The sequence below is a fragment of the Carassius auratus genome, chromosome 7 (genome assembly GCF_003368295.1).
Source record: "Carassius auratus strain Wakin chromosome 7, ASM336829v1, whole genome shotgun sequence".
NCBI classification, from domain to species: Eukaryota; Metazoa; Chordata; class Actinopteri; order Cypriniformes; family Cyprinidae; genus Carassius; species Carassius auratus.
The window spans coordinates 30,428,762-30,447,416 of NC_039249.1; the positions used below are offsets into that span (position 1 = coordinate 30,428,762).

The 18,655-nt window shown below is 38.5% G+C and overlaps 1 protein-coding gene across 5 annotated transcripts in view; it reads right to left on the reverse strand.

Moving 5' to 3' along the window:
- The window catches only part of LOC113106465 (myotubularin-related protein 13-like), a 143,504-nt gene that overhangs the window by 12,179 nt on the left and 112,670 nt on the right, over positions 1–18,655 (reverse strand). For 3 of the 5 annotated variants that reach the window (XM_026268408.1, XM_026268405.1, XM_026268404.1), the window contains 11 exons: positions 16,071–16,241; positions 15,181–15,452; positions 11,465–11,637; positions 10,925–10,998; positions 8,631–8,826; positions 6,914–7,041; positions 5,767–5,942; positions 3,839–4,246; positions 3,294–3,490; positions 2,262–2,399; positions 1,369–1,452 (listed from right to left, as the gene is read on the reverse strand). In XM_026268408.1, the coding sequence (XP_026124193.1) occupies positions 1,369–1,452; positions 2,262–2,399; positions 3,294–3,490; positions 3,839–4,246; positions 5,767–5,942; positions 6,914–7,041; positions 8,631–8,826; positions 10,925–10,998; positions 11,465–11,637; positions 15,181–15,452; positions 16,071–16,241 (2,017 nt within the window). The remainder of the gene's footprint in view (positions 1–1,368; positions 1,453–2,261; positions 2,400–3,293; positions 3,491–3,838; positions 4,247–5,766; positions 5,943–6,913; positions 7,042–8,630; positions 8,827–10,924; positions 10,999–11,464; positions 11,638–15,180; positions 15,453–16,070; positions 16,242–18,655) is intronic. The other 2 variants (XM_026268409.1, XM_026268406.1) reach the window with 1 other exon arrangement.

Here is an 18,655-nt window from a genome sequence, read left to right on the forward strand (position 1 = left end):
AGATGTATTAAAATCGATTCGTTGTTTTTTCAGATCGCTTACCATAAGTGTGAGCAATATTAATGTCGATGTTAATACCACTTATGACGAAAATAATGTTACTAAAAATGAGGAAGTGAAAAATCAGTTTCACATTTCTGTGAAGAGCACAAGATGGGAAATGTCTTGGCATGCACCTGCTGGAGTATATTTGGCTGTGGTGAGACAGAGAAATGTCTCATTTCAGTGCAAAACAGCAAAGACATGAGTCTTCAGCAGCAGCTGCTATCTATAACCCAGATTTTGAGAAATATGGCGAGAAACATGTCTAAATCATGAAGTCAACTTAAAGCCATCAACTGGAACTTGCATCTATTAACCAATCCCTGTTAAGCCCTTTTCCAAGAACTCAACCCATCATGACCTGGCATAATGTTTTATATTGAGACATGATGTTCAAAACGAGACATAATAGACAAATACAATAACAGGATTATATAATGGGGTTAAAAAAAAGACTACCAACCAACACTGAAAATTCTGTCTGCACTTACACACACTCGTGTTGTTTCAAACCCTTACGACTCTCTATTTAAGGGTGAATTAATGACAGAATGTCACTTAACATAAAACCCTGTCATGGTCAAGTCAAGTAACCTTTATTTATATAGCACTTTAAACAAAAAAGATTGTGTCAAAGCAACATTGCTTTTGAACAACACTGATTAGGAAAACAGTGCGTCAATAGTGCAAAATGACAGTTAAAGGCAGTTCATCATTGAATTCAGTGATGCATCATTCAGCTCAGTTCAGTTTAAATAGTATCTGTGCAATCATAATACATGTCTCTTTGATCCGAGGTGAGGTTTTAGTAATGGGGCAGCTTGAATTCAGAGGATGTGAGAATCTGAATCTAAATTGGATATATCTAATACCCTCTCTGTGATGTACAATAAAGCACAAGCTGTTTACATAGCAAAGACCTTACAACTTCCTGAATATTTGATCATATTCAAAGATAGTGTGCAGATAATGGTGAATACTTCTCTACCACGTCAAGTAAAAAATAATAATAATAATAATTCACAAGGGGTGTTCTGAATGTATCTACATGGCTAGCATTTTTGATTTTATGAAACACTGTGCACTTTGGAGAATAGTGGTGACAACTATCTGCAAGTTCAGCGGAAACATCACCACAAAAAAAGAAAGAGCAGACCAAAGTCAAAGCAGCATGAGCATGTGTGTGTGTGTGTGTGTGTGGGAAGATGAGATATCATGACAGAAGATAGTCGACTGACGAATCTTATCAGATGAAAGATGTGGAATTGGTTTGATGCTAAATATCTCCTTGGAGTTGACAGAAATGAAGAATAGAAGTCCACTCACCTCCTCTGGCGAAACTATTGGTGAAGGAAATGTCTAAATGGACAGGGGCCATCTTTGGTATTCTTGATGATCTTCTTTCGCTTGCTGAAGAGATCAAAACAAACACGATGCATCACATACAGACATCATAGACCTTTCTGAACCCTAGTGAGCTGCCAACTACCGATTCAGATAGCATCCTGACATAATGGGACAAACACTGATCTGAAACGCTCTTTGTGGGTCTGTTAAATCACTTACTTATCAGTCCTCAACTGATTCACAGACTTAAATTGCGTACATAAATGCAATGTATTCTGCAATGGCCTCATCCGAAGATAGATATGAAGGCTGACTTGCTGTTTGGAAAAGTCTTTGTGTTTTGAGCATGGCTTTGACGCCTAAATGCTCTCTAGATAGGCAGCTCATTAGCTTGTATTTAGTAAACATCTCTGAAATCCATTTCTGAATGCTATAACAAACATGGATTATTATGGATCAATATAGTTTATGGATGCTGGTGTGTCTCGCATGCTGTGAAAGATCCGTTTCTTGGTCTAATAACACAGTAAATGTTTTAAGGACACAACACTGCTTAAGTCAGATTCTGGTCTGGTGTCTTGCAACCCATCTTGGGTATCAAGACCGAAGGTCTGTTTTGAATTAAGAGAACTTAAAGCTGCCATTGAGCACTATCATCAGAACTAGGATGAGCCATTTGCTTGTAAGAGGAGGCTTCTTTTTACCCAGCAGGCGGGGATAAATGGAACATTGATGTGGCGACTCTGCATAGCTGACGGAGCAGGATCTGTGTGGTCTATGTCATATGCAATATGGCTGTGGAAAGCAGTGAGTGCAAGGAGAGAGATGGATGGAAAGTGACCTCGTCATGTCCTGCTTATATTATGCCCTACCTGGGGACAAGCCAATGAGGGAACGGTTGGTGAGGGTGTTGTTGCCGTTGGGTTTGAAGTAGATGGGAATAGAGCTGAGGATAGCCTGCAGGTATTTCTCCTGTTCCAGACTGCTGGAGGTCTCTGAGGAAGTCGGAGCTGTTAACAGCAAGAAAGCATCATCAATTAGGTGGCCAAAGAAAATGTCCAAGGGTACCACTTTATGTATTAAAATAATAATATTTTAAAATAATTAAAACATACACAGATGCACATGCAAAATCAAGATGTAAACAGAAATATTTTTCCCCTTCAATAACTGTATCGAAAAACATACAAAACAAATAGACTCACAAAACAAATCGTGTTTAAAATAAATAAATACTCCTAGATTCTGTTAATAAAAAAGTTTTGAAAACAAGCATGTGTCATAATTACAGCAGATATCCTAGAGGAAATATCTTATGGCACCAATATTTAGAATATTATGTTGAACAGTCGGGGCATTGTATCAAAAGTGTTGAAAACAGGACTAAATAGCCAACGGTCTGGTCCACATTGCAGCTTATTCTGGCCAAAAACCACCTACAACAGGAAGACACTGACTCAGACATTACAAAATGACCCACCACAGTTTGTTTTCTTTACATTTCGTTTTGGAGTGAGTTTTTCTCAAAATAATAGACAGCCCTGAATAATATTTAACTAATGCTGTGATAGGTTCTTAGAAAAAGACTGGCTACTTTTCTCAAATCAAGCGATTATTCCATCTTCAAAAGTGCTTGTTGTATTAAACTCGTACTTAATAAACAAAAAACGTGTGTTCTTATATTCCCGAAAGTTGAATGAAATCATCCAATCAAGATAAGAGCATGCCAGATTAAGGATCACTGTCCAGTGTTTGCAACATGTATCTGATAGTTAGTGAATAGCAATTTGTCTCAGGATGAGACAAATCTTTTATCAGAATTAGAGCAAATATTTACAGCTCTAAATGTAAAACAACCTCAAGGTTCCATGATGTAATATGCATATTTAACTGCACAAACGTACCTGCTGAAGAAGGGTTCTGAGACTTGAAAAGTCCAACCACACTCTTGCTGTGAAAACCACCCGAACGAAGTAAAACCGCTTTGGTGCGAGGGTGTTTCCAACACACGACTGGCAGGCGGTTGTGCCGGTAGCAGCGGGACACCTTATGGAGGCTGCTGTCCTGAACAGTCTGAGGCACCACCAGGAGACCCGGGTAACTGTAAACCCAATATCACTATTTAGAAAAACACTCATGATTCAGCAATTGTAGCGGAAAGATTTCTGTCATTGTTTTTCACAGGGACTCTGTTCTAAAACCTTGTGAGCTACCCACCTATACACAGAGCACTTAAAAGTTGAAATTAAATGGAAGCATCAACAGAGCCTTTCTTCCGTATTGAGATGCACATCCGGGAAAAACAGTTGGCTGTTGCTCGAATTTTCAGATTTGAGCATTGCACACAAAAGTGGAGTCAAGAGCACTATTTATGCAGTTTGCAGAATTGTAGGCAGCAATGCTACTCACTAGATTTTTAACAAAGTCAAGGTGTTGGGTTGCAACTTGCCTGCGACACAATGAGTAGAGCCTGTTGACTGCCGTGACACGGAACTGCTCTCCGCTTTTAGACCGTGTGGAACTAGCGCTAATGGTACCCAGACCCAGCCTCTGATAGTCACGGAAACAGGCTCGCTCCACTAACTGCTCCATAGTGGACTTCTCTGAGGCCTTCAGTGTGCTGCTGGCGGGGGGCTCACCATCATCTGAGACTGAAACATCAACATCCCACAGCTGAAGGACCATGGCTGCTGACAGAACATTTTTCTGACATTGTGAAATATACTTACTGGAGATGTCATCATCCTCATGCCACGTCATGCGACTGCCCTTTTCGTTTTTCTTCAGAGTAGACTGGCGGCCCATTGTGATCTTGCCTGCCCTTTTAGCCCCTTTCACAATGGTCTTCGATAGTGTTCTACAAGAAACAGATTTTCATTTAATTGAACAATACATCCAAAATTCTGTCATTATTTGCTCACCCTCATTTTGTTCCAAAGCTTTATGACTTATTTTCTTCCATGGAACACATAGGGACAATTTAACAACATCTTGGCCACTCTTTTAAATATAATGAAAGTGAATAAGCACTGAGGTCAAGCTCCAAAAATGACAGGAAAATATCATTAAAGTAGTCCATATGACGTGTGTGCTATATTCTGACTCTGGTAAAGCCATACAACAGCTTTCTGTGAAGAACTGATGAAAAATTAAAGAGACGAAAAAATGAATATCATCCCATGATTTGCTCGCCCTCAAGCCATCCTAGGTGGACATGACCTTCATCTTTCAGACGAATACAACCCGTCACAATTTGGAAGTGAATGGTGATTGAGATTTTGAAGGCAAAAAAAATGCATCCATCCATAATAAAAAGTGCTCCACATGGCTACGGGAAGGGGTATTTGGCATTTTTCAAACATTGGCATCCATATTTAAAACTTTACAAACTGTAATTTTCAGCTTCCGCTAACTGTAGTAGGTTCATAAAGTGGAATCCAGAAGATGATCCAAGCGTTGTGTAAACTCTGGTGTGAATACGGTAGTCTAGTGAGAACCAAGTTTTGTTTACAGCAAAGGAAAACCAGTCTCCTTTTGGCAAATATCTAAATACCGCCAGTATTTTTCTTTACAAATCCTCATTTTGTAGTTCGAATTCACAAGTGGTGTTTTGTTTTGCTCAGTCCTCTGCACTTCCATGTTCGTCACTTCTAACTGGAGCTTGCACTTTGCCTATTTCCTATGTCATAGGCTGGAGAGCCACTCTCTCGTGAATGCATGCATGACAGTTAACAGAAGCTAGATATTCTAGTTATGAATATTTTACTTCAGCAAATGCACTTTTTGGGCGGAAAAATCTCGACCACCATTAACTGCCATTAAAAAGCTTGCATTCCTATTGTATATGTCTGAAAGAAGAAAGTCATATACACCTAGGATGGATTGAGGGTAAGTAAATAATGGGCTAATTTTCATTTTTTGGTGAGTCAGCCTTTTAAGTTTTGATTTTATCTTTTCTTGGTGTTTTCAAAAGAATTCATTAAATAAGTAGTGATGTCTAATTACTTAATGTGACACTATTTTGAGTCCGATTCTGAAATCAATTAATCTGTTATTATACAGTTTGCAAAACTAGTTTGAATGGTTTGTTTATGAATTGGACTGACCCAGTTCTCAAATTCAGATTGACTCAAGATATTGGGATGATGCAAAGAAAATAATAAGTTTTGTGTGTCTACTGAAGATTTGGAATATAGTGCAGATTATCACGGAATTATATTATGGTGCATCCTTTCTAAAGCTTGATAACCTCAGTCCTCTGAGGTCAACAATGTTGTTGTTGCAGCCTCAACAACAGCAATAAAAGGAACAACACAACTCAACACTGAATCCTACATTTCCATTATGTCCGCTCCGTAAAACATAAATCGCACTGACCGGAAGCCTGTGTTTCTCTCCTTTTGCTTGGGTAATATGAGCTGTGGTGCCGTCTGTCCTGCTGCAAAGGCAAAGGTGCTGAAGATGGATGGTGGGTAGCGGATCCGTTGCAGATGTTTCCTGAAGATCTCTACCATCTCAGAGCTCACCTCCTCATCAAATGCTACCTTAATTAGCTAAAACAAAGCAGGACATACAGTCAGACCAGTTGTCCAACTACCATATCATACAAAGTGATGTAACTAATAGAGCTGCCACACCTTTATGAAGCAAGAAATTCTGCAAATAACAATTTGACATTTTTGGGGGGCAAGAGAAATGACTTGCTGAAGTGCTCTGAGCTGGATAGCAGAATGGAACAAGATATTTTTCTTTTCCCCCACTTTTCTGGGGAGAACATTCCAAACAGAGGTTTGGCTGTGCAAACACTTGTCTGCGTGACCCCAAATCCCCTCTCCATCTCCCCAGCACTCCTCTATCTCTGCTCCTCAGGGGTCTGACCTTAACTCTCATGTGGACTGCAGCCATTATTGAGCGCCTGATAATGTACCCTGGATACCAACTGTTGGCAGCGACATGTGGGCAGACCGGCACAAATGACCCTCGCTTCCATACAGGGCCTGATTTTATAGCTTAAGTTAGTAAAACGATAGGAATGAGCCATAAAATCTTTATGGCCCTATAGTCCATGCATAGTGAAGAACACAACATGTGGCTCTCTTGCTCTGTCCTCATCCATAAAGAGACTTCATGATGATAATGAGTCAAACAGAGAGAGACGTCTGAAACGTGCACATTCCTCTTCAGCAAACAAAAAGTTTAATACAATTATTCCTAAAGAGGCTTTTCTAAATAACTGCTCTAATAAAAAAGTGCTTTACAACAGATTGCATCTGGTTCTCTGAAATCAGAAACTTTCTGATAGAAACTGAGACAGTGAGGCACAACGGAGAAGTTGTAGTTTCAAAACCAAAATACAGGCAATAAGGAAAGCTAACTTTAAAATAACTATTTAAAATGAACGTGTCCCATATTAGGGGTAAGCTTTGCAATGTCAAGGGTTAAGAAGATCTATTGGGAAATATGCGAAAAATACATGAACAAAAACATTATCTATTTACTGGCGGCGTATTCTTTGCGTCAATACCTGGAAGGAGGCGGATCTTAGCTGAAGCCCCTCCTGCATGTTTTGTTGTAGCTGGTTTTGAATGGTGATTTTTTTCTCCTTGGTTAAAGTGGATACTGGAAAACTCCTGATCACGGCCTGTTCGCCAACTGTGCACACACAGACACAAACATAAACACATTACAGCAGTGTAAAACTATCTAAATATAGAACAGCAAACTCTCTAACCTCTTTCAAACAAAGTTCTTTCACAACCTACTCGAGATTTATTGTTGCAATCCCATACGAATTCAATTAAAAACATTCAAATGCATTTAAAACAAACTTGGTTTGACGTCAAACCTGGTGTGATGCATCTTGTGGTGGCAAGTTTGAATGTGCTAAAAGTATAGTTCATCCTAAAATTGTAATTTTTTTATAATTTACTTACGCTCATGTTGTTCCAAACCCAAAAGACTTTTCTTTTAAGTCTAACAACCTAATTTGATAAAAACTACGATATTTTAAATGAAACATAAGAGCTTTCTGTTCCTTCATTGAAATCCTGGTAACCAGAACATGCATACACTAAATGTATGAGATGTACTCTATGAAGCTCTGAAGTAACATGAATGCATTTACACTGAATACATAAAGTTACAAGATTCATGTTTCAAATAATATAATTTTTTATTTATGAATATAGAATGTTGGTAAAAACGCAATGATACTTTTACATATGAAATTAAGTCTTAAGTCAGTCAATAGTTGCGTTTCCACTGTCAGGCCAAAAGTGGGTGTGCTAGTGCGTGCCAGGGCCGATATTTCGCCAAGACCCATATATCTGCCGATATTTGTCATTTTTCAAATATTGACATCGCCCGATAAGTTTTTCGGTCACACTGGACTTTTATTTTTTGGCGGTGCTCACACTCTCGCTCTTGTTCGTCGTTGTCATTAACAGTTCTATCTAATACGGATATAAGTCTGTCTAATAATCAGATAGAATGGTTAACAAAGGAATTAATGTATGCAGAAAGTATTATAACAATTGCTTTTATATTAGGCCTATTAGTAATAGAAAGGCAAACATTATAATACTTTCTTACGCTTTATGCATTTGCCCACTGTCATATACATGTCATTTTCACTAAGTGCTGTATGAAAAAATTAGGGTTACCCTGGCTTTATTTGAAAAATATGATTCCCACTGCACACAAACTTCCCAGAATACGGAGTGACCTGTTGGTTACAGTGTTTACTTTGTTTTTAATTATATTTTCATTAAATATTTATTTGTGAAAAATACTGTCATCTAAATTATGTTTCTTTTACACATTTATTTTTAATCCATTTTCAAATTATATATATATTTTTTAATGAATAAAAATAATATTTAAAAAAATTATATTGTTTTTATATCTGCTATCGGCCCCCTGCTTTCCAAAATATCGGCATCTGCATCGGTTGTCAAAAAACACATATCGGTCGACCACTTGTTTCCACTGTCACTTTCAGGACTGGATCGTGCCTCGTCAGTGCTTCCACAGACAGGGTTTTTTGGCCAGGTGAAAACCTTGGGCCAAAGCAGACCAACTGGAGCTAGAGGACAGGTTATGGACAGAGGCGGAGTTTCTCCACCACATCTGGAGATTGTCAGCACGCAGATCATTTCATAATGTTAACAGCTATAACATCATCATTAAAGACTTTTTAAATCATTTTAGCTCAAAACTGACTTTCAGATAGCAGTTTTTACCTAGTGGGTCATGAGGAGTGCCTTTGAAAACAATACGGTAAGTGGTAAGGAAGAGTGCTCCCTCTGCTGGCAGGATGTGTGGCCCTCCCAGAAGCCCACCGGTGGCCTCTTCTCGACCATCAGGGTCTAAAACCACCCGTAGCCCCTCGGACACCAGCTCCTCTCCGGGTAGCAGGGCAGGCCGCAGGATCTTGGGCTGGGAAATATCATTTTCATTAGTGTCTGCTGAAGACCAGGAGCAAATGCTTTGATACAGAGATATTAACAGAAATATAAGATTACACTTTTATTCAGTTTAAACCAGAAAAACAGCCAAGTCTTTGTGGTCTGCTTTTTGACAGACAACAAACGATTGTATTTATGATCGAGTAAGCATCATTTATTAGGTTTAGTTCAAGGCACAGTAATCACACTCAAGCCCTGCCTGTTTACCACCAGAGACACAACCCATCAACTTTTACATTGTCCAGAAAGCATGTTCTGTCCTGGCCCTGTCCTGGTGTCATTATCTAGCTCAGTAGTTGGATTCAGAAGGGTGACAAGAACCAAAACAGCGCCAATAAAAATAAAATAAAATAAATTGGGAACTGCAGCAAGTATTTGTTATGTGGAAATCTGTGGTATTAGAAGAACAGTCCACCTCACACTGTGGATGCCAGTTGGGATCTCCATCAGTTACTTCCATGGATTTGCACACTAATAAACAATCTACTGTGGTTTCTTTTTCTTCTGAAAAACAAACTTGGTCCTCTACAGAAACCAGGACTTTATCCAGGCTAGAATTCCCTGTTTAACCAAAGTATCTCAGAAGTGTCTCCATTTATCATCAGCTTTGACTACACACAATTTTAGGTTTTTCACTAGTCAGGCCATATTTACTGCAGAGTTTTCATAAACAATACTATATTGGTTCAGATGTGATTCATTATAATGTTTTAAATAATAGATCATATCTAAAAGAACACACAAACAAAAATGTGTATCTTCAACTACACATCATCACATGAAGAACTAAGTCAGTAAGTTTCACAAACCTTGTACACATCCCCTGTTGTTCATATTTGTTAAGAACTAATTTGGACTGTTTTTTCTTGCAAGCAATACACGATCTGTACATATCTGATGGGCTGATTTCACACAAACATGGAGCTGTTCACTTCACAAAACATCTCCAGGGCCCAAAAACACCCTAGGACCCCAGAGAGTTAATTGACAGACTGCAGTTACTTGGGGCTCATCCACACAAAGCCAGAGCTTTTCCTATCCAATCTTTTTTCCTCGTTCTAAAAAGAAATCCATAAAAAAGGTGTAATCTCAAATATATCTGCATACACACAAAACCACTGAAACGGACTCAAAACAATGTAGTATACATGCCACACCAGGATGTGGTGCTGTAATTCTGCCACAGAGATACACTAAAAATGGAGAAAAAGACTTGGAGCATGCACATAAACCTTGAGCGCTGTATACATGCGGGGTGATGACATCATCGTTACACAAAAATATACCGATTGGCTGTACACACGAAAAGCAAGGGTGTCGTTTTCAGATTTATCCACTATCAAAAAAATAGTGGTTTCAGGCTCCCAAAAGCCGGATCTGTCTGGACGAAACGCCAATACAATACTAAATTTTTCTTTATACAGCTAAATGCACCTCTGTGTGTACGGGCTCTTGGATTATTTTATAGGCTATTTAGACTCTCATTCTGATGGCACCCATTCAATGCAGAGGATCTATAGGTGAACAAGTGACTTAATACCAAAAATATAGAAAACCCAAGACGTGGCATTCGTGTAGTTTTGAATGGGAAAACATGCAACACTGAATATGTCCGCTCTATCAAACGAAGCCCTGCCTTCGGAGCAAAAGAGCCAATCCCTAATCGGTAAAGTCAACGCATTACTGTAGAAGTAAGCATTCTGAGACATGCCGCTAGGACTACACATGCGTGCTGGTCTAGCCTGAAAAATAATGTTATTTGAGCAAAACGAACAATGTTTATGATACAGCTGTTGTCAGATTTCATTGGTGATTTCAAATATGAGATTTTATTGTAAGCTTGGTGAACAGTTTTGGAAAATTTGATTCTTCCCCATTCAAAGAGATAGGAGCTGCCTGAGCGCTGTTCCAAAGATGGCCGCCGAGTGACATGACTTGATGGTCGCCGAGTGACATGACTTACTGTACCTTAAAAAGACTTTGGTAATACTAAATTTCTCAAAAACTCAACAAACCCAATGACATACAAGCTTTGAATTAGCTTTCACTAGTGGAGAGCAAGTTCTTACCTTCTGAATGGGAGGCAGTCTTCTGCTTTCTCTATGAACCGCCTCTAAAGTCTCCATCTGCATTGCCACAAGACCTGAAGAAACAGATAAACACCTGATTCAGGAAACTTTGTGGACAGGTTAGGGTCAATGGGTCAGTTTCATCCTCCTACCAAAACTGCTTAATATATTGAACTGCCCTTCAGAGCGAGTCCATCTACTTTGAATAGCATTTTTTAAATAATGTACAATAATTATTTTTCATGCAGTTCTGGCCACAAAGAGTATATGTGAAGCAATACATTCCTTTCTCACAAGAGAGGACTACTGAAATCAACTAGAAAAAAGGTTGAGCACTTACAAACTTTGAAAATGCACACCTAACCATATACAAATATGTATATTATTTTTTTCTTTTCTTTTTTTTAAATAAAACTATTAAAATCTTAAAGTTATGCAAATTAATGTCTGTGTACAGCTGTCAAAATGTTTCAGTTCTTAGACTGGTGTGATAAATGTATAAACGCTCTGTGTAGAGTGAGCGTGCACACAGTGTTTTACCTGGAATCATACTATGCAGACTCTTGATATGATCCTGCGTCACTCCACTCTCTGTGCACACTTTGTCAATGAAACGAGAGATGAACCTCCCCACAGAGTTGGCAACATCACTGGTCTCAGAGTCTTCAAATCCGCTCTCAGTGTCGAAGCTCTCAGCCACACTCCCTGCAATACTGTTTATTACATGACACTTGTTATATTGCAGACTTAAACTCAGCACAACCAACAACAACGTTACTCTCAATATTCTTAAAATAACACACAGCTATTTAAAGAAGCTTTGATGTAACTCTGCTACTTTAGTTTACCAACCCATCACAATTCAATGTCTGTTTAGTCTGTTGCACACAATTGGTCTGAAATACCTCGGTTAGGAAGCAGGCAGCTCTGAAATCTCCTGGTTATAGTGCACATAGTGCTGGTGGAAAAATGATGTTATTCCCTAACTCTGTTTACAAATAGAGCTGTTCCTGACATTTCAGGCAGAAAATAAATCAAGACTAAAGTAAAACTAGGCAATCCCCAATCAATGCAACTTTTGCAGAAGAACTTTTCATTAATAAATCTTGTATGAGATTATTACATTTTATTTAGAAAATCTGAGTTGTGTTCACTATTGCACAACCGAACATGGATCTGGGTCAAAAACCCAAATCTCAAATTCTTCCAAAAGCCGAAAGTATAAATCTGTTGTCTGTTTTCAGTTCCAGCTCTTGTACAATGAGCGTGAAGCAATTTTCATTATTAGCACAGTGATGCTGAATGCATTAATACGGAGTATATTTTATTTTATTTATGGAGTACATATATATTTTTAGGAATTGCACTCATCACTGTGTGTGAGATGGAGTGGACACAGAAAATTAAACATATTAGGGCCTTAAAGCAAGGTTTCCAAAACGAGGGTTTGAGTTGATGAAAAGCTAATTATGAATTATATTGAATGTAAAATTAAAATAAATATATGGGGGTGCACAATAATCAGGATACAGCCGAGTGTGGTTGTTTTATATACTGTATATATTTGTGTATGTCATTATTTATGGCTCAGCATTTGACAAAAAAAGTTTGTGAATTCCTGTCTTAAAGGATTTTCTTCCTATTTTATTGTCTGGCAGGTGAAAACAGTAAGTCCTATCGCTTAGTATAGTAATAGCATACTTCTCAACAAAAGACATCATCTGAGGAGTCATTTACAATATTCCCTAATCGTAGGTACAAGTGAAAATAAAATAATATGCTTGCCATATCAAACACCACTTATTAAAAATAAAGAGTAGAAAGAAAACGTGACATATGAGACTAGCACTTAAAACTTTCAGTGTGATGTTGTTGGCATTGAACACTTTCTGAGAGGAAGAGAAAAGGACAGCAGGAGGGAAAGATCAACTCTAGAGACATGCATTTGGCCAAACATGAAGCCTCCCAAAACTCACCCGTATTATTATTACTACAAAGCTCTACATCCCAATCGCTCCATCTTTTTTTGGTTATGGCAGACCAGCACTTGGGCTACTGGAGGGGCTGAGAAGAATGTGGTATATAACTGGATAGGGCTACTTCTATTTACATTTTTGCTCACTCACTGAATCAAGTGTATAGTTTTCTGCTGAAGACGCTGAGAAACAAGCTGCTTTAGCCTATATTGGAATGTGTGTTTCGTAACCAAGGTGAAAGGACAACCGTCAGCCCCTGCTGTGCGTCTTTTCCATTTGAACTGATCTGATGTATGCCAGACGTACTGGAGCACCACTGACCTGCAAAAGTGTTTAGAGCCATAACCGGTTCTCTCACTTTACAGGACTACAAATGACACACTGACATTTTGCTTCTCTGTGACATTTTTATTTCAAAGCAATGAAACTGATTTGAATTCTTTTCAAATGATTATGTAATGGTATAAAGCAAATTGTGCTTGAAATATGCTGTTTGCATAAGCATTTTTATAGTTTTAAAAACCACCTCTGGCAAAATGATTTCTGGTTTGAACACTTTGGCCGACTCTTCTGCTCAGACTAGCTCCAAGTTAGGCAAATGAAACTAGTTCAACAATTTTCAAATATTCACAATATTATACTCCATTATTAAAGCTGTAATTGATTTCAGGTTTATCTCCAGATCATCCAAACACTGAAAGTGACAACCTTTAATAATCCGTGTGTGGGAGGTTTGTTGTAGTGATTTGGACTTCCCTTATTGGACACCGAAACACACATTTTTCCTTTCTTCCTTTTCACAGATTCACAACTTGCACAATGATCCATTAAATTTGTGGAGAAAATGTGGAAGATATTTTAATCATTTGCAGGTATAGGTTAACTGTAAGGCAAATGAGTGTGCAGGAAGCATACTTAACTTTTAAACCTATTATTTCATTTGCATGTTCTGAGCTAAAATGGCATATTAAATGTTTTATTTTTTTAGTTTAAAGGCCATGTTGCAGGTTAACCACCACTTCGATTAATGGGTACATAAATCACTCAAGATATGTATATCATTTTTAAAATGTCTCAAAAATGGTCTTAAAAGACCACAACGATGACAGCCCATACGAATAATACTGCCTACGGATGCAGTGTTTATGCAAGTGGTACACGTTGAAAAAACGATTTTAGGTCAATGTAACGTTGCAATAAAATAAATAATCTAGTTACAATTCCTTGCACTCAGAAAGTTTCACTGGAGCTGGTTTACGAACAGCAGTGCACAATAACGACACACACACACACATATATATATATTTTATTTTTTACTGTCATTGAGTAGCACCGAGTGAAAAAAATCTACGTTTTCTTTAAATCTAGTGGCAGTGATCATGACGTTAGTTCAGATTAAGTACCGGTAACCTTTGTCATAGTATCGTAGTACTGGTAAACTTTGTCTTTGTCATCTAGAAATAGAAGGCATCATGCTAGCTATATTGACTTTTCTAAGCGTTTATCTCTTCCTTCGGTGAATATTTTGTTGCAAACGTAGCCGCGTGTGTGTTGCTGTGTTTGGCAGGTACATGTGTGGGCGGTGCTGTCCCATGGAAACTGCGCTGAAAAGCTTGTGCTGTAGGGGAAGTGAGTGCGTTTTGGTCGCTGTTGTTTGATATCTCTCTCTCTCTCTCTCTCTATCTCTCTATCTATCTATCTATCTATCTATCTATCTATCTATCTGTCTGTCTCTCTATCTATATATAGATAGTCTGTCTATCTATATTCATCTATGTATTTATCTATTTATCTATAATCTGCGTTATCTGAATTCTCTCGTTTACTACTCGCCTCTCTAGTCACTCTCAATGCTCTCAAGGCGTGCTTTGGTAAATTCTCTCCCCAACGTGATGTGATGCAATGCATTGTGGGGGAAAGGAGACCGCTGTAAGATAGTACCTACTTTTTCGTATTATATTCCGTTTTGTGATACCCAACATAAAATACAATGGATAACAGTTTAAATGCAAATTGCACAAATTCGTTAAAAAATTTACCTTGCAACACGGCCTTTAAGTGGTGGGAAAACTGCATTCAGTAAAGTGAAACAGCAGAGATAACCAGTAACTCAAACAGTAGCAATGCCAACGTCATGGGTTCGATTCTCAAGAAAAGCAGAAATGCGTGCCTTGAATGAAATGTAAGTTGCTTTGGATAAAAACATGTGCCAAATGCATGAATGTCCCTGTATGGTAAAAAACATATTCTGCAAGGGAACTGTAGAAGGAAGTCTCTTGCCTGTTTGTGAGGATGCTGTTGCTGCCGCTCTCCCAGTCGGCTGCAGGTGTGGAGCGCAGCAGTTTGTTTTTGCTGGTGTCCAGCGGTACGAGCAGATAGACCATCAGGCTGGCGTAGTGGATGGCTTGGCTGAACACTGTGCTCTCCTCGTTCTTCACCAGCTCCTGCTGCTTCTCTTTGCTCAGACTGGGCCAAGCACGTAACTGCTCTGCTGCGAGGTCCATAGCAGTTCGTTCTGACTCACTGGACGCTGTGGACATTGTACACTGTTCCTGATAAAGAAAGATGGTCAGATGAAGAGATGAGAAACCGGGTAAAATTACATCGCTTTTCTATTGAAATTGTGCCAGGTTTTGATATCCATCAAAACCAACCATGTTTTTTCTGACTTGAACAACCACTAAAATTGTCACTACAAAATGTACTTATAAACATACAAGGTCTTAGTTTACAAACCTTACACCTAGTAAGAGTTCTTGTTTTATTATCCTTTTATCGCTTATAAGCATAACTGCAATCATAAATCAATCATAAACATAACTACAATGTTTAGTGGGTCAATAAAAATACTTAATTACTTTTACACATCTTAATTGTTTTCAAAATAGTTTTTGATGTTCTTAAAAAAGTATTTTTAAATAAACCTACAAATTATAATTCATAAATATCATGGTTGCACCAAATGACAGTTAAAAGGCTAACCTTGTCTTGTCATGAAAGGTTAAATTATCTGAGATTTTAAGACAGCATTTTTAATTTTAAAATAAAATAAAATAACAAAATTAGTTATTAGAATATGTGTATTCACATCACTGTATTAAATTAATTGCATTTTAAACTTCAAAACTGTAGGGATTAGTCAAACAAAAAAGTAGATTTCAAGACTTTACCTTGATCTTGGCAGTGATAAGTTGTTTTTCCTCAGGGGTGGTGAGGTAAAGCGCTCGGATCTGGTTTTGCACCTCAGAGTAGAAGGTGGCCTCCCAGAATTGCTGATTGGTCCAGATAGGATGGTCTTGTATGCAGGTGTAGGCAAATTGGTCCACGCCAGCTGCCAGTTTCTGTAAGCAAGAAGATGGATTAGCGGCCAACACAATGTGACCTCTGGCAGCCTGCTAAGATAAACACAGTGCTTGCTACTGTCTATATAACAGGTCAAATCAGCCGAGCTGGGGTCCTCACAGCTCATGAAACCAACTGGGCTGTACGCTTGCTTGTAAAGGAGTCCATTAGAAAGCATGGTGAAAACAGGAAAGTAACACACTGCTGCCAAAGGTTTTAGGAGCAATCTGTCATTTTTTAGTGGTCATAATGTTCTCAACACATACAGTAGGCTTCACAGAGAGAGATTGCAAAGCAAGACTTTGAAAACCTTACCCTAGTGTTTTTTGGTGCTTTCCGATGCAAACCAGATCACCCGTGGGCTGCTTACTGGCTCTAAAGGACATCTGCTAAAGTTATGAATGCTGTATTTGTTGTATTTGCACATACGGATGTGTAATTTAGTGGATTGCACACCATGCATGACATCTTTCTCACCTTCCATTGGTCTGTAAAGCTGCACACCTCAGATTAAATTACTATTAAATGTTTTCCTCCCAAAACCCCTGAACATACGTTATGACAAACTGTCTTTGCTACTTAGTTTCCTTACAGATAACCAAACCACAATCACAAGTGAAACTGCAGATGGAAAGAGGGAAATAGAAGAATCAGCAGCAATGGAAAGACGGAAGCAACATCGTAATAAGCAAGAACAGATTCTGGCTGTGTCCCAATTAACATACTTTACCAGGCACTAAAAGTAAGTGCTTCACTGGTGATAAAAAGTACATACATTTGAGGATGCAGAAAGACAATACGCTAATGTTGGAACATATTTAATTCCACAAACCTCTTTATTGCATACTGTGTTGATGCAACTCCTTTGACATTTTCCTGCATTAAAAACTGCTGGGGCTGATTTGGTCTCACAGTTATTTGTTATTAAAAAACAATATCATAAGAGAACCATCAAACTCCTCTTCCATATCACAAAAGGTTGTAGGTAATGATATATGAACAATAATTTATGGATGCATTTGAAATAGTACATTTAAACTTACAGATTTTACATTACATGAAGTGAGGTGTACTTAATGCAAACTTGTTGCATCTCTGTCCAGCATTACCTGCCATTCAGGCCACCTCAAATCACAAACGTTCATTGAAAAAAAAAAGAGACTTCTTGATGCCTCTTTACTGCAGATTAGGGCTGGGGAGCGATATATCTAATGATATGATCATGCGCATATAGTCAGTAAATCTGGTTCCGTGATTACCGCTAAATTGCCATCACCTGCTTTCAAATGGAGCGGCATTTAATAGACAGAGCCGTAGATCACTTACAAGCTACGCAATATCGCGTTCATATTACGTATTCATCAGGCGATAATGAACGTGATATTGCAGATCACTGCTATTCTGAACCCTTGAGATAAAGATGGCTCAGGAAGATGGTAGCTGTTTTTGTTTGGTGGTTGTGTATCAGCTCCAACCAATGCATACTATTTACAATAGACAGCATCCAAAATGTGACACAACCTCTGAAAGCTAATCGCTTTAAAATCACGTCAGCAGAGGCACTTGGGAAGCCCATTTTGCTGTTTCAATAAATCCAATCCCAAATCTTGAATAATCCCTGTATATCTAAAGGCTGTTTCACTTTGACAAATATGAATTCTCCCACTCTCTATTACTGGGAAAGTACAAGCAAAGACATTAATGTAAAGGTTTGTTTGGACAGTTGATCTTTCCCTATGTAGTCTGGAATGCCTAATATGTATTTCAACACCAGGAGACCCTATAATACCAATTTATCCACATTAAGCTGTGCTGATAAATCCCGCTCATCCATAATTCTAGCAGATATAGCTAGCTGGCCAGGTTGAAGCTTTGAGAACTTGCAGATATTCTGAGGCTGTCTAGACCCCGTTTCCTCAAGGCTGACATACAGATGGAGCTGAGTGAAAAAGTGGCAAGAAATGCAGCAGGGGAATCGGTGCAGTTGTTATTGTAAGATGTGGACCAAGAACGCGCAGCCAGAGTAGTACTATTTGTCTTCAACATGGATGTGACTGGCAGCAGATGGAGGTGGATGTGAGCAGATTGGCCGGTTCGCTGACAGCAGATGTGAGGGGGTCAGTTTGACCTCTTCCAACTGTACAGCCTTGATAAAAGAGCACATGTCAAGATATTGCATTCCCTGGGGGTTTGTTTGATCAGACTTCATAAAAGTGTTTAATGGCGGACAGGAGATGTGGACTTAAAACTGATGCCCTTGAAAGAGTACAAGACATTTTGATGGTCTTTCTTCTAAATAATAGAGGTCTCAACTGTTGGTTGTCAGTAGGAGTTTTTGCTTGTCACACCAAATCACCAACCTTCTCCTAAAAAGAGACTTTATGATTCTTTCTCACTGCATATTGCTTCCATT